Source organism: Bos indicus, chromosome 18, assembly GCF_029378745.1.
Source record: "Bos indicus isolate NIAB-ARS_2022 breed Sahiwal x Tharparkar chromosome 18, NIAB-ARS_B.indTharparkar_mat_pri_1.0, whole genome shotgun sequence".
In the NCBI taxonomy this organism is placed as follows: Eukaryota; Metazoa; Chordata; class Mammalia; order Artiodactyla; family Bovidae; genus Bos; species Bos indicus.
This window is the reverse complement of record NC_091777.1, coordinates 23,187,764-23,199,952: the sequence shown is the minus strand read 5'-3', so window position 1 is coordinate 23,199,952 and position 12,189 is coordinate 23,187,764. Positions and strand designations below refer to the sequence as shown.

Sequence of the window (12,189 nt, the reverse complement as noted above, 5' to 3'; positions counted from 1 at the left end):
ACCGACTCAATGGACATGAGTTTGAGCAAGCTCTGGGAGATGGTGAAGGACAGGGAAGCCTGGTGTGCTACAGTCCATGGGTCGCAAGTCAGACATGAATGAGCAACTGAAAAACAACACTTGCTAATACACACACACACACACACACACGCGCGCGCGCGCGCGCGCGCGCGCGCACGCTCACACACAGCTGGACCTCTAGAAGCCATTCCCAAGCAAGCAGTCATGGCTAAAATGTATTAACATTGCTTGGTTTTACTTGTGTTTATCTTTTACAATTTACTTTTATGGTAAGTGATAGCCACTTTTCCATTTACAGTAGTAATATCAAGTTTTCTTTCTAAAAACATGTATTTAAATATTTAACTTGAGTCAAAGAAAGGAAAAATATTAAGCAAATAATAGTAGAGGTGGTAGTGGAGGGCTTAAAGTTTGGGGGACAAGATCCAACACAATCCCAGACAAGGCCAAATCTTGACTTTTGTTGCTTGTAAACCAAAAACTCTCAACTTTCCCAGTATGAAGTTGGAAGAGAATGGTGGTGGTGGGGTGATTAAAGCAAAAGTCTAATGTCCAAAGAACCCCCACTCCACTGTGTCTAGAAAGGGGGCTTCACACTCTTCCGAATTTCCAGCAAAGAGTATGTCGGCTCCATCTTAGTTCATTTCAGAGTTTGTGCTCTTGGAGATCCTGACGTTCAGAAACCACCTCTTGGAGAGGCGAGCCTAGGTCCCGGTCCTGAGCTTTGCAGACCTTCTCGGGAAAGGGCAAGCCCCTCTAGAAAGACTGGTCCTCCAGGTAGGCTGAGAGCCAAGGGCCTGAGCGCAACCTTCCCTGACCAAGCGCGGCCACTGCGCGCTGCAAGATTAACGAGGAGCGAGCCGGACACCGTACACAATGCGGCTGTGTTTGATCCCGCGACGTGTCACTCGGAATCGCAAACAATTTATTGCCATTAGACGCTGTTGTCAGGCACTAATTTCCTGGTGGCGCTCCATCCCAGGACTCAAAACAACAGGGGAGGGGGGTCCGAGGCCCCTGGGCTGGGGGCGCCGAAAGAACCGTCGCGAGCCAGGCGGGGGTTCCCATAACGAGGCTTTAATGAGGGGAGAGCAGACAGCCTTTGTGGAGGAGCCCAAGGAGGCGGCGGCCCGCCCGGGCCCTCGCGGAGGTCACTTCCTTCCCCGGGCCCTGAGCACCGTGAACCCGCTGAGGGCCAGCTGAGGCCATCAGGCCAGGTGCCCACTGCCGTCACTCTTGGGCCCGTGACACCCTCGCCGGCTCCGAACTGCGGCAGGAAACGCAGCATCTCCACGCAACAATGCAAACGCGCTCATTACCATCTCGTCAATATGCATGAAGAAAATGCGCTAGGCTGGCCGAGCCCCATCACCCAGCTCTGGCCTCGGCATCTAATAAAGCGACATATTCATCTCCCAAGATGGATGAGAAGGGGGCGCCGCCGGCAAAGCAGATCCACGGGAGGAGGGGACGAATGCTGGAGAGGAAGAGCAGAGAAAATATACGCAGAGGACCTGAGAGACAGACCAAGAAATCGACGAAGGAAATAGATTAGGATGAACGAGAGGGACGGGAAAAAAAGAAAAGAAAGAACGAGAAATGAGGAAGAGGGGGAGAGACGCAGAGTCAGAGAAGGGGAAAAAGATACATAAATTAAGGGAAGAGGAAGGAAGCACAATTGAGAAAAGTGAACTGAAAAGTGGTCCAGACGGGGGAGAAAAAGATACAGCGAATGAGGGAATTGAGAGACGAGAAGTAAAATCAATGACCTAGAAATCGAATATATAGAAAGTGGGAAAGACAGAGAGAGGAAAAAACAAAAGAGGGAGAGGGAGTGAAACTGCTCGAGTCAGGTGGAAAAGATGATCCTGGAGAGGTAAAGAGAAATAAAATCACTCGCGTTGAGGGCCAGGTTTCCAATCCTGGCCGCTCTGGGTGCTGCTGCGCATCGCGGCTGCTTGGAGACCCAGGGGCTCGGGCCATTTTGAGGGGGTCAGGGGCGGCTTGGGGAAGCGAGGGGCCCGCCGCCGGCCGGCCTCGCGCCTCTCCTTGGTCAGCCCGGCCAGCTCCGAGTGCCCGGCGTGGCTGGGGGCCCACCCCTCCCGTAGTGGCCAGTCGCTGGCCCGGCCCTTCGGGCAGCCTCTCCCTCGCCGAGAGCAAAGTTGGCAAACTTTCTCCCAAAGTTTCCCAGTCGCTTCTCTGGGCCCAGAGAGGGGTCCGAGGCCCTGAGTACCCGGGGCAAGAGGCAGTCCGTTCCTGGGCGGCCCGGGAGGCCGCGCCCCACGCCTCCAGGGATGCTGGGGGTCTGGACTCTTTATCTGATACAACCCCCTCCCAGTGCGGACACCAAGCCACGCACTCGGGCGTCCACGCAGCTGCTAATAGCGGAGAGAGAGAGAACGCAGGAGAGAGAGAAAGAAAAAAATATTCTCAGCTCAATTTAAGTCTCATGGAAAGGGCTTACAACTGTAATTAAATCATTAAATTCTTGTCTACGCTTCACAGAGCGGAGAGAAATTAACTTCCCACCAACCTCATTTTCTATTTGAACATGAAATAATGATTTTCTGCCCGTCTAATTACAAAGCCAACATCTGATCAAGCCAGCATCCAGAGGGGATTATCGCATGCACGAGTATTAGACCTCATTACCAGCTTGAGTGCAAAATTATTACATCTTGTAATTGGATGGTGAGATTTATATACAGATCGGCCCGGTTTCTGTAAGATTGTAATTACAAGCTTCGTTGGTTAGCTACTTATCAGAACTTTGCAGGAAAACAAAACAAATGACTGAGGAAAACGAGCATTTCATTAACCTGTAACCCGAGCGCGGGGGGAGGGAGCGGTGGGAGCGTGCGCCGCGGCGTCTGCAGGAAGCAGAGGGATCGCGGGTCCGCACTGAAGCCCAGGGACTTCGGGCCTGGGAGGGAAGGACAGAAGATGGGCCTCGGCGGAGAAACTTAGGGCTACAGCGGCGCCCCCCAATGGGGACGCGTGGGCGCCGTGAGGCCGAGCGAGGAGGGGGCAGGAAGGGGGCCTGGTGACTGGAGTCCCGTGTACAGTGCGCGGCGCAGCCCTTGAGCCAGGCGGGCCACCGGCCCTGGGCACACGTCGGGCCCGCACCTCCAAGTGTGAGACCCGGGAGCGCTGCAGTGAGTGCGCGCTAAGCCAGTGCTGTGGACGCCCCCTGCTCATTCCCCACACCCTCGGCCGCGTTGAGAGAACGTCTACAGCAAGCCTCCGAAGCATTTTGTGCTCTAGGAACGTTGGAAGAAAGAGAGATGGTGGAGAAGGGTTTGTGTGCGTTTTTGCGCGCACGACTTTCCCAAATCAACTTCCCGTGCACCTGCTTTTCCTCCCTGTGCGAGTGTCATTTTGACCCCATCTCTTGGATTAAAAATCCCTGGAAAAGGCTCGGCTGTCCTTGGACCCGTGAGTTCAGTTCAGAGCCGGATTCCACTGGCCTGGTGGCATTGGGGAGCTAGCGCCACGTCGGGGCTCGGCTGCCTAGGGCTCTGGGTCCCGAGGTGGGGCGCGGATCGCCCGGGCTAGGGTCTCCGCTGGAGACTAGGGGAGCGGAGAGGCTGTTCTGCTGAAGACCTGGGGCGCCTGGAGGTTTCTAAATAATCGAGGTCCCTGGGTCCTCATCTGGGTTGGAGGTTCGTCTTCTGGGCCATGGGTCCCCTGGTCCGGCGTGGCTAATTCATTGAGCACAGCTTCGCCCCTTGCCTGGCCTCTTTCCCGCCTCTCGCAGTCCAATGCAGCCAGGTCGATAGCGAGTTATGCGGGCGGAGGAAGCATCTCCTGTGTTCATTGTTCTCTGTTCTTCTCGAAGAGCTGCGCGTTAGACAGGGGCCCAGCGCAGCCCCAGTTTCCCCACTTGGGCATCTCGCTTGGCTCTCCCCGGGGCGGGTCTGGTGTCACTACTTTGTGCAAACTCTAGATTCGCAGGGCCTTCGAGGCTCCGCGTCTGACACTTAGGGAACACTCCAGGCAATAACGTTACCCTCAATTTTGTAACCCTGAGATTTTTCTTGAGTCGGTGAGCCCGTGATTCCCTAAGCCACTCGGCTGAGAGGTTTAACTGAAAACGAAATCAGGCGCCGGGGAAACATTTCAAAGCTTCCTCTGATACCTCCTCTTCTGGGGAGACTCCAGCTAAGGCCAACACCTGGCACCAGACAGACGCAGGTGAGTAGGAGGCTAGGGAAGCAGTATGACCCAGTTTGAGAAGGCCGCACGTTACTTTGCGCAATCGAACCCCAAACCTAGCTGCCCCAAAACTTTCCCTTGTATACCCCCCACCACCACCCAATTTTCTCGGCCTTCATGCCTACTCGAGGCGCCGACCTGCACGAAGACTGGTAGAAAGAGGCGGGGAGTAGGGGCGAGGTCAAAACTGGGTGTCCACGGGGACTCCCAGCGAGGCTCCCTGGAGCCGCTGAGACCAGAGACAGCTGGGGCCAAGATTCTCCGATCCTTCCGCTCTGCTAGAATTCGGATTAGATTCTTCTATCAATCAGAGCAAAGCAGCCACTTTCTGCCTCCGAGCCGGGACCGGCAACTCCAAGACAGGCAGCGCCCGGGGGTTGTCCCCGGAGCGCTCCTGCTGCCGGCCTGGCCTATGCGTAGGTCGCCGCAGCGGCCTAAAGCGTTCAGGCCCGAGTCGCCGCAATACCGGGAATTTCAATCCTCCTCTCGGCTGCACGCCCTAACCTGTGAAGGTGGGCGCCCGGATTCTGGGATTTCAGCTTTAGTTTAGGAAATACCCCACTGTAAAACTAAGTCTTGTCTCCCATCCCCACCCCCGCGGATGGGAGGATCTCTGCCGAAAGAAAACAGGTTGGCGCGGAGACCCCGGGAGCAGGAGAAGGGGGAGGGAAACGAAGAATCTCTACGGACCGAAAATTCCAGTATATTAACTTTTCCAAGCGCTCCCTGAAAGTTCCTGGAGCCTCTGCCACCCGGCTCCTTGCTCTTCCCCATCCCACGACAGCTTGGGGCTCCGTTTCCCTGACATCGCTCCCCAGGATGCCCCGGGTGTCCACTCTGCAGCACCGCCCCCCCCACCCCGCCCCACAACGCACGCCATTTCTAAGAAAGGATTCTGCACCCTGACATCGGCGTGGTGTGAACGTGGTTAATTGCAGGATTTAGTCCTCTGGGAAGGGGGCTACCTCGCCTCCCCGCCCCGCCCCGGGCAGTGAGACGGTCCTTGAAGACTCCCTTAAAGCACACGCCCCCACTTCCCTAACGCCTCTTCCACTCCCTCCCTAAGCCGCTGAGAGTGGCCAAGAGTCTAGAGGTGCGAGCCGGAAAGCGGGCCGGGGCAGAGTAAAGTCCCAGCGCCTGCCCCGGACTAGGGTCTGTCTGGTCCCGACCCAGATCCCACGCGCTGGGGCAGAGGGAGAGGTACCGAGAGGCGAGAAGCTAGAGGGGTGAGCTGACCCAGTGCTAACCCCGGTCCCCGCGCCTCCCGCGCCCCCTTCCGCCGCGGGCCAGAGGGGGCGGGAAGGGACTAGCTGCGCCGGGGCTCCCGCCCCCGCCCCGCCCCGCGCGCCTTCTCTGCGGGGTGGGCGGCCTCGCCTGCAGGGCGCCCAGGCGATTGGCGACTCGCGAAGGAGACGCGAGGAAAAGTCGAATAAGAGGGCGCGACGTCAGACCCGAGATTTGGGGAAGGGCGAGGGAGGGGGTGAGGGCGGGGACGGACACACCGACACAGATATGGACACACACCCCCTCCCCCCCACCCCACCCCCCGCGCACGGCACCCCAAGTGTCCACAAGTTTAGGCCGTCTTAACCCAAAGCTCAGAGGCCGGGGGGATGAGAGTGTGGGGACTGTGGTGTGTGTACAGAGAAAATAGGTTTTAAAAAGAAAGAGTGACGGGAACAGAAAGGGGAGAGAAAGGAACAGAGAGAAAGGGAAAGACGAGAAAGAGTTCCGTAGTCCAGGAGCGTGAAAGAGCCCGAAGGAGCGGAAGCGATCCTGGGGGGAAGAGGAGCGCAGAAAGGGGAGGAGAGAGGAAGGGCGAGGAGGGGGAGTGAAAACTAGAGGAGGGCGAAGGAAGCCAGGCGCGACACTGCTCGGGGAGAGGAGGGCAGCGAGAAGCCAGGCGCGGGCAGAGGCAGCTCCGGCGGCCGAGAGGAGGGAGCGCGGCGCAGAGAGGAGGGGCTTGCGGGCCCGTAGAAATGTCAATCAGATTCCGGAGCCCCGGGAATCTCCGCCAATCTGTTCGGACCTGACCTGGCTCCTCGCCGCCGCCGCCGCCGCCGCCCCGGAGCAGATCAATAGGCGAACGCGGAGCGCAGCGCAGCGCGGAAGGCAGCGCGGCCGCAGCCGGGCCCAGCCCCCGATGCGCCCCGGAGCCCGCGGGCGGCGCTGAGCTGGGCGGCCCCGGGGGGCCGGGCCCCCTCTCTGTCCGTGCCCCGCGGGCCACCATGTCCTTCCCCCAGCTCGGATACCAGTACATCCGCCCGCTCTACCCACCCGAGCGCCCGGGGGCCGCCGCCGGCGGTGGCAGCGCTGGGGCCCGGGGCGGCCCGGGAGCCGGCGCCTCGGAGCTGGCTGCCTCGGGGTCCCTGTCCAACGTGCTCTCGTCCGTGTACGGGGCGCCCTACGCCGCGGCGGCAGCCGCAGCCGCAGCCGCCCAAGGCTACGGCGCCTTCCTGCCCTACGCCGCCGAGCTGCCCATCTTCCCTCAGCTGGTAAGTGCCCTGGGAGCCGCGGAAGGGAGGTTAGAGCTGGGGCGCCGGACGAGGTGTGCGCGCTGAGTAGACTAGCGAGGCCTGGGCCGGGAGGGTGGAGGCGGCGACGGCCGGGGCTCATCCATGCTCCCTCCGCGCGCGTCCCTTCCTTCTCCATGTGCGTACAGGGCACGCAGTATGAGCTGAAGGACAGCCCCGGGGTGCAGCATACGGCCGCGGCCACCGCGTTTCCGCACCCGCACCCCGCCTTCTACCCATATGGCCAGTATCAGTTCGGGGACCCATCCCGTCCCAAGAACGCCACCCGAGAGAGCACGAGCACGCTCAAGGCCTGGCTCAACGAGCACCGCAAGAACCCCTACCCCACCAAGGGCGAGAAGATCATGCTGGCCATCATCACCAAGATGACCCTCACCCAGGTGTCCACCTGGTTCGCTAACGCGCGCCGGCGCCTCAAGAAGGAGAACAAGATGACCTGGGCGCCCCGTAGCCGCACCGACGAGGAGGGCAACGCTTATGGGAGCGAGCGCGAGGAGGAAGACGAGGAGGAGGATGAAGAAGACAGCAAACGCGAACTGGAGCTGGAGGAGGAGGAGCTCGGGGGGGAGGAGGAGGACACCGGGGGCGAGGGTCTGGCGGACGACGATGAAGACGAGGAGATCGATTTGGAGAACTTAGACGGCGCGGTCGCGGGACCCGAGCTGGCCCTGACAGGGGCGTCGCACAGGGACGGCGACCTCGGCCTGGAGCCCATCTCAGACTCCAAGAATAGCGACTCGGAGGACAGCTCCGAGGGCTTGGAGGAGCGTCCCCTGCCCATCCTGAGTCTGGCCCCAGTGCCACCGCCCGTGGCCACCGCTCCGCCATCTCCGCCCTCGCCCCCAGCGGGCCTGGACCCCTGCGCTCCTGCACCGGCGCCCGCCTCGGCCCTGCAAAAACCCAAGATCTGGTCCCTGGCCGAGACGGCCACAAGCCCGGACAACCCGCGCCGCTCGCCTCAGGGCGCGGGGGGTTCTCCCCCCGGGGCAGCGGTCGCGCCCTCGGCCCTGCAGCTCTCTCCGGCCGCCGCCGCCGCGGCCCACAGACTCGTCTCGGCGCCGCTGGGCAAGTTCCCCGCTTGGACCAACCGGCCGTTCCCAGGCCCGCCGCCTGGCCCACGTCCGCACCCGCTCTCCCTGCTGGGCTCGGGCCCGCCACACCTGCTGGGACTTCCCGGAGCCGCGGGCCACCCGGCCGCCGCCGCCGCCGCTGCCTTCGCTCGGCCGGCGGAGCCCGAGGGCGGAACAGGTGACTGCGGCGCGCAGGATTTGGAGGGAGGGGGTGAGTCTGGGGGTCGCGCCCGGGCAGGTCCCTCGCGGGCGCAGAGCGCTTACCACGCCGCGCCCGCCTCCCGCAGCCCCGGACGCCGAGCGCTCTAAAGGCCCTCCTTTTTCTCCCCGCTTCCCGTAGATCGCTGTAGTGCCTTGGAAGTGGAGAAAAAGTTACTCAAGACAGCTTTCCAGCCGGTGCCCAGGCGGTAAGAGACCCCCGAACTGGGGTGGGGGTTTTGGGACTGGCAGGCCGGGGAAGGAAGGAATGCGGAGCAAACTAGGTTTCAGGTCCCTCCACCCCACCCCGCCCCGGGGGAACGCAGCTAGGAAGCGCTTTCACCAGGGGACGAAACACACTCCTCCTTCTTCCCCGCGGGCTCTGAGATGACTCTCCGACAGTCCCAGTCCAGACACCGGGGCTCCGGTGAAGCCCACCTCCTACCAGCCCCAGACCTCGGGTCCTGACGCCTCCCGCCCAATCTTATAGTTAAACTGGAAGACCAGCGTCCACAGCTGGACCTCATTTCACAGTGAGATCTGCCTGCTTCCTTGACCCCCGGCCTCCACCCTGGGTTGGGTCTCCCAGTCCTAGGGTGCATCGATCTCTCCTAAAAATCTCTTTCTTTACTACCATCGCCTCTGTCTTGCAGGCCCCAGAACCACCTGGATGCCGCTCTGGTCTTATCGGCTCTCTCCTCATCCTAGATCTTTTTTTAAAAGAAATTTTTAAATCGTTGTAATAATTGTAAAAAAAAAAAAAAAAATTGCTCTGTATAGTTATGACTTGTAAGCATGTCGGTGTATGAATACCTAAAAAGAAAACTAAAGGAAAAAAAAAGGAATAAAACAAACCCCCCCCCACCTCAGTCCTCCCCCAGTGGCTTCTGTTCCCCACATTAGCTGAGTTTGTGAGGTTTGTTTGTTCGGTTGGTTTTGGGGGTGGAGTTTCAGTGAGAATAAGCGCGTCTGACTTTTTTTTTTTTTGTATATACAGAAAAATGTACATATGTGTGAACCAAATTGTACAAGAAAGTATCTATTTTTGGCTAAATAAATGAGCTGTTGCCACTTTGACTATAAACCGCCTGTCTGCCCCGAGAGGGGTCTGCTTGGTGCTTTTTGTTTTGTTTTACCCTCCACCCCCCGCCCATGTTTGAAGAGTCGCCGGAATCAGCAGAAAAGAAGGCGAGGCGAGTCAGGGACAGCAGAAGCGAAGGAGAGGCCGAAGCGGCCGAGCTGGGGGCGCCGCTGGAGAAGAGGCAGTTGGAGAAGTACCCCGGGCGCTCGAAAGAAAGGGCAGAGGAGACAGGTGGGAAACGGGGCAAGATTCCCCTCCAGGAGCCGGGAAACTGGGCCCAGCTCCCAGTTCCACTGAAGCAACCGCGGGGCCTTGGGGCCTTGTCTGATGACACAGCAGAAAGACTCATAAGAAGGATCTGGAAGCCTGCCCCCCATCCTTCCATAGACACAACGGAGACTCAGTCTTGTATAAGGGACTGTGTAAGCTCCGTTTCAGACCCCCTTCCAACCACACGGACCCCCAGACACCGCCTTATAGATATATGGATGTGGGGTGGCAGTGAGTGGGGGTGTATGGAGGAGCAGGAAATCCAGGGGTGCACATCCTTTCCCCTTGTTGACACTGCCCAGCCCGCATTATGAGTTGAGGGGTCGGTTCCGCGCGGCATCTGTGCGTCTTGGCACCCCAGTAGGTTTTCCCAAAGTGCCCTGGAAGGGCAGCTTTCTGAGGTCCCTTCGCGGGGAAGGCGGGGGAGCTGCGTATCGGGCCGATGCAAGGGTCCAACCCGGAGTCCGGCTCCAGGCCGGACAGGGGTGGGCGGGCCGGGGGAGGGAGCCGGGAAATTTGGGGCTGGAGCTCCCTCTACAGGACAAAAGGGCCGCTCGGCGCTTGCCTCGGCGGCCTCTCCAGCCAGGCCGCGCGTCTTGTCCCTTCCGCGCCTTCTTTTCTCCCTTGAAGTCAGCCAGCCCTGGCCAACTGTGACTTAAGTTGTAGAGATGCTGGAAGAGTGGCGCCTTGGGATACAAAGTGGGAGTATCCTTTTTGCATCTCCCTTCCCACGTGGAGTTGGTAAATGTATAGAGCGGCCAGACACCCTGTGTTTGCCTCCGCACAGTGGGGCATGTGACATCTCTGCGGGTCCCCGGAAGTTTGGGGGAGCCTGCACACTCGAAGTCATGGAACAGGGCGCTGCGTCATATTGTACATCTTAGAGATCCGGTGGAAGCGGAGGGAGTCCAGCAAGGACCCACCCAGGGGGCACAGCCGCCACTTCTGTGCCCCAGCTGACCCGCCTGAAGGCTGGGAGAGCCTGGTGTGGTGGCTCCCCGAGGGCAGGCAGGGAGGGTCGGTCTTCGGCCTTTGGGGCCCACTGTGGGCGTGTGAGACAGAAGCGTATACCCAGCAAAGATGGGACTTGTTCCTCTAGCCTCTAACCCAGAAGAGAGACTTTAGGCTCCTTCCCAGGTGGCAGGCATAGACTGTGGTTCAACCCTGGCCCTGGACATAGTGCCTCCAGACGTGGAGTCCCGTTCCAGCTGCCGGCACCTCGAACCTCAGAGGCCAGGGCATACCCGGGCAGAGACCTCTGGTTAACATGAGTGTCTGCACATGGACACGTCTGATAGCCCCTCAGCTAGTAACTCACAGGCTTCATGGAGCACAGACCAGAGTTCCCCCTCTCTGCATCCTGGGAAACTCTGGGCAGACAATGAGCTTCTCTGCACCCTATGTCTTCACCTGTAAAATGGGACTAGTGACCTGGGAGGGTGGTGGCGAGGATGAGAGACAAAGCATGTCCAGTGCTAGCATGTGGTAGGAGGAGTAAATGGCTCTAGTCTTGTCCTTATATTCCAGAATCTTGATCCCCACTCCTCAAACTCCTGGTAGTGTTCTGCCCCACCCTCTCCCATCAGCCATAAAAGTCAGACATCTGAGGACCCAGCTGAACTCAGGGAGAAGGGACACTCTCCAGGCAGGAGGGCAGCAGGGAGAGCAAGTGAGAGCAGAAGTTGGGTGGACAGCCTTTCCACACTGACCATCCAGCAAGAGACTGAGCCATGCATCCGTCTGTTCAGAGGGAGATGGGCATGGAGAGGCCAGCCTCAGCTTGGAGAGGTCTGGTCTGGTTGCCTGTCGGTTTGGTCAGCATGTCAACCCATCCTATTCTGGGGATATTGGTCCTTGGAGGAGGCCAATCACACCCCCACTGAAAGGGCAGGATACGTGATACCAGAGGAGAGTGGAGGTAGACCTGGGAGAGACCCAGGATGTGTGTATCTTGCCTGTCGCAGAGAATACATGGCCACTTCAAATGGCCCCAAGTGTTATTGTTCAGGCATTCAGTCGTGTCTGACTCTTTGCGACCCCATGGACTGTAACCTACCAGGCTCCTCTGTCCAGGGGATTCTCCCGGCAAGAATACCAGAGTGGGTTGCCATTTTCTTCTCCAGGGCATCTTCCCTACCCAGGGATTGAACCTAGGTCTCTCACACTGTGGGCAAATTCTTTACCATCTGAGCCATGAGGGAAGCCCCAGTAGTCCCAAGGTGACCCCAATAAGATAATGTGATCAAGACAGAAAGGAAGCCCACAGGCTTTTCAGCTAATAGGGGGAAGAGGAGACCATTTCTCTGCAACACTTTCATTTCACCAGGAAATAGATTCCCCAGCCTCCTCTCAGGACCTCCTTCCGGAGTTCCCCACCTCATCACTCTCTATTCAGGGATCCTAGAAACTGCCTCTGTCCCTTATCATCTGGCCCTATGATTTAAAAAGGAAACTGGGGAAGAGAGGGAGAGAAAAACAGAAAGCCAGAGAATGAGAGAGAGAGAAAATATTTGGGAATCTCATCCTTGGTACTGATTAAGCTTCAATTAGAAATAAAATATGTCAATCACTCTGCCTGGAAGGAGTTCCTGCTGTCGGGGCTGGTTATGCAAAGCACTGGGAGGTGTGTGGGGATAATCAATTAGGTCAGAGGAAGGAGTAGATGTCACTGCTTCTCTCATTATCTGCATGGAGCTGGAGGTGGGGGTGCTTCGCCGGGCTAGGGAGCCAGAGGAGAATAAAATTATCTCCCTAAGTGATGGCCCACCTCTGGGACCAGCAGGTTCATGGTTTCCAATTG

General features: G+C 58.8%; 1 protein-coding gene across 2 annotated transcripts; it reads left to right on the top strand.

The window, feature by feature from the left end:
* Positions 1–5,786: 5,786 nt before the first annotated feature.
* On the top strand, positions 5,787–9,122 carry IRX3 (iroquois homeobox 3). Of its 2 annotated transcripts, none has more exons than XM_070770577.1 (4): positions 5,787–6,731; positions 6,899–8,018; positions 8,181–8,247; positions 8,692–9,122. In XM_070770577.1, the coding sequence occupies exons 1-4, from the start codon at positions 6,465–6,467 to the stop codon at positions 8,744–8,746; spliced, it is 1,509 nt and encodes a 502-aa protein (XP_070626678.1). In that variant the 5' UTR covers positions 5,787–6,464; the 3' UTR covers positions 8,747–9,122. The 2 variants fall into 2 exon arrangements, with proteins under 2 accessions (XP_070626678.1, XP_070626676.1); XM_070770575.1 differs by having other exon boundaries at positions 6,899–8,051.
* The last annotated feature ends 3,067 nt before the right edge of the window (positions 9,123–12,189 follow it).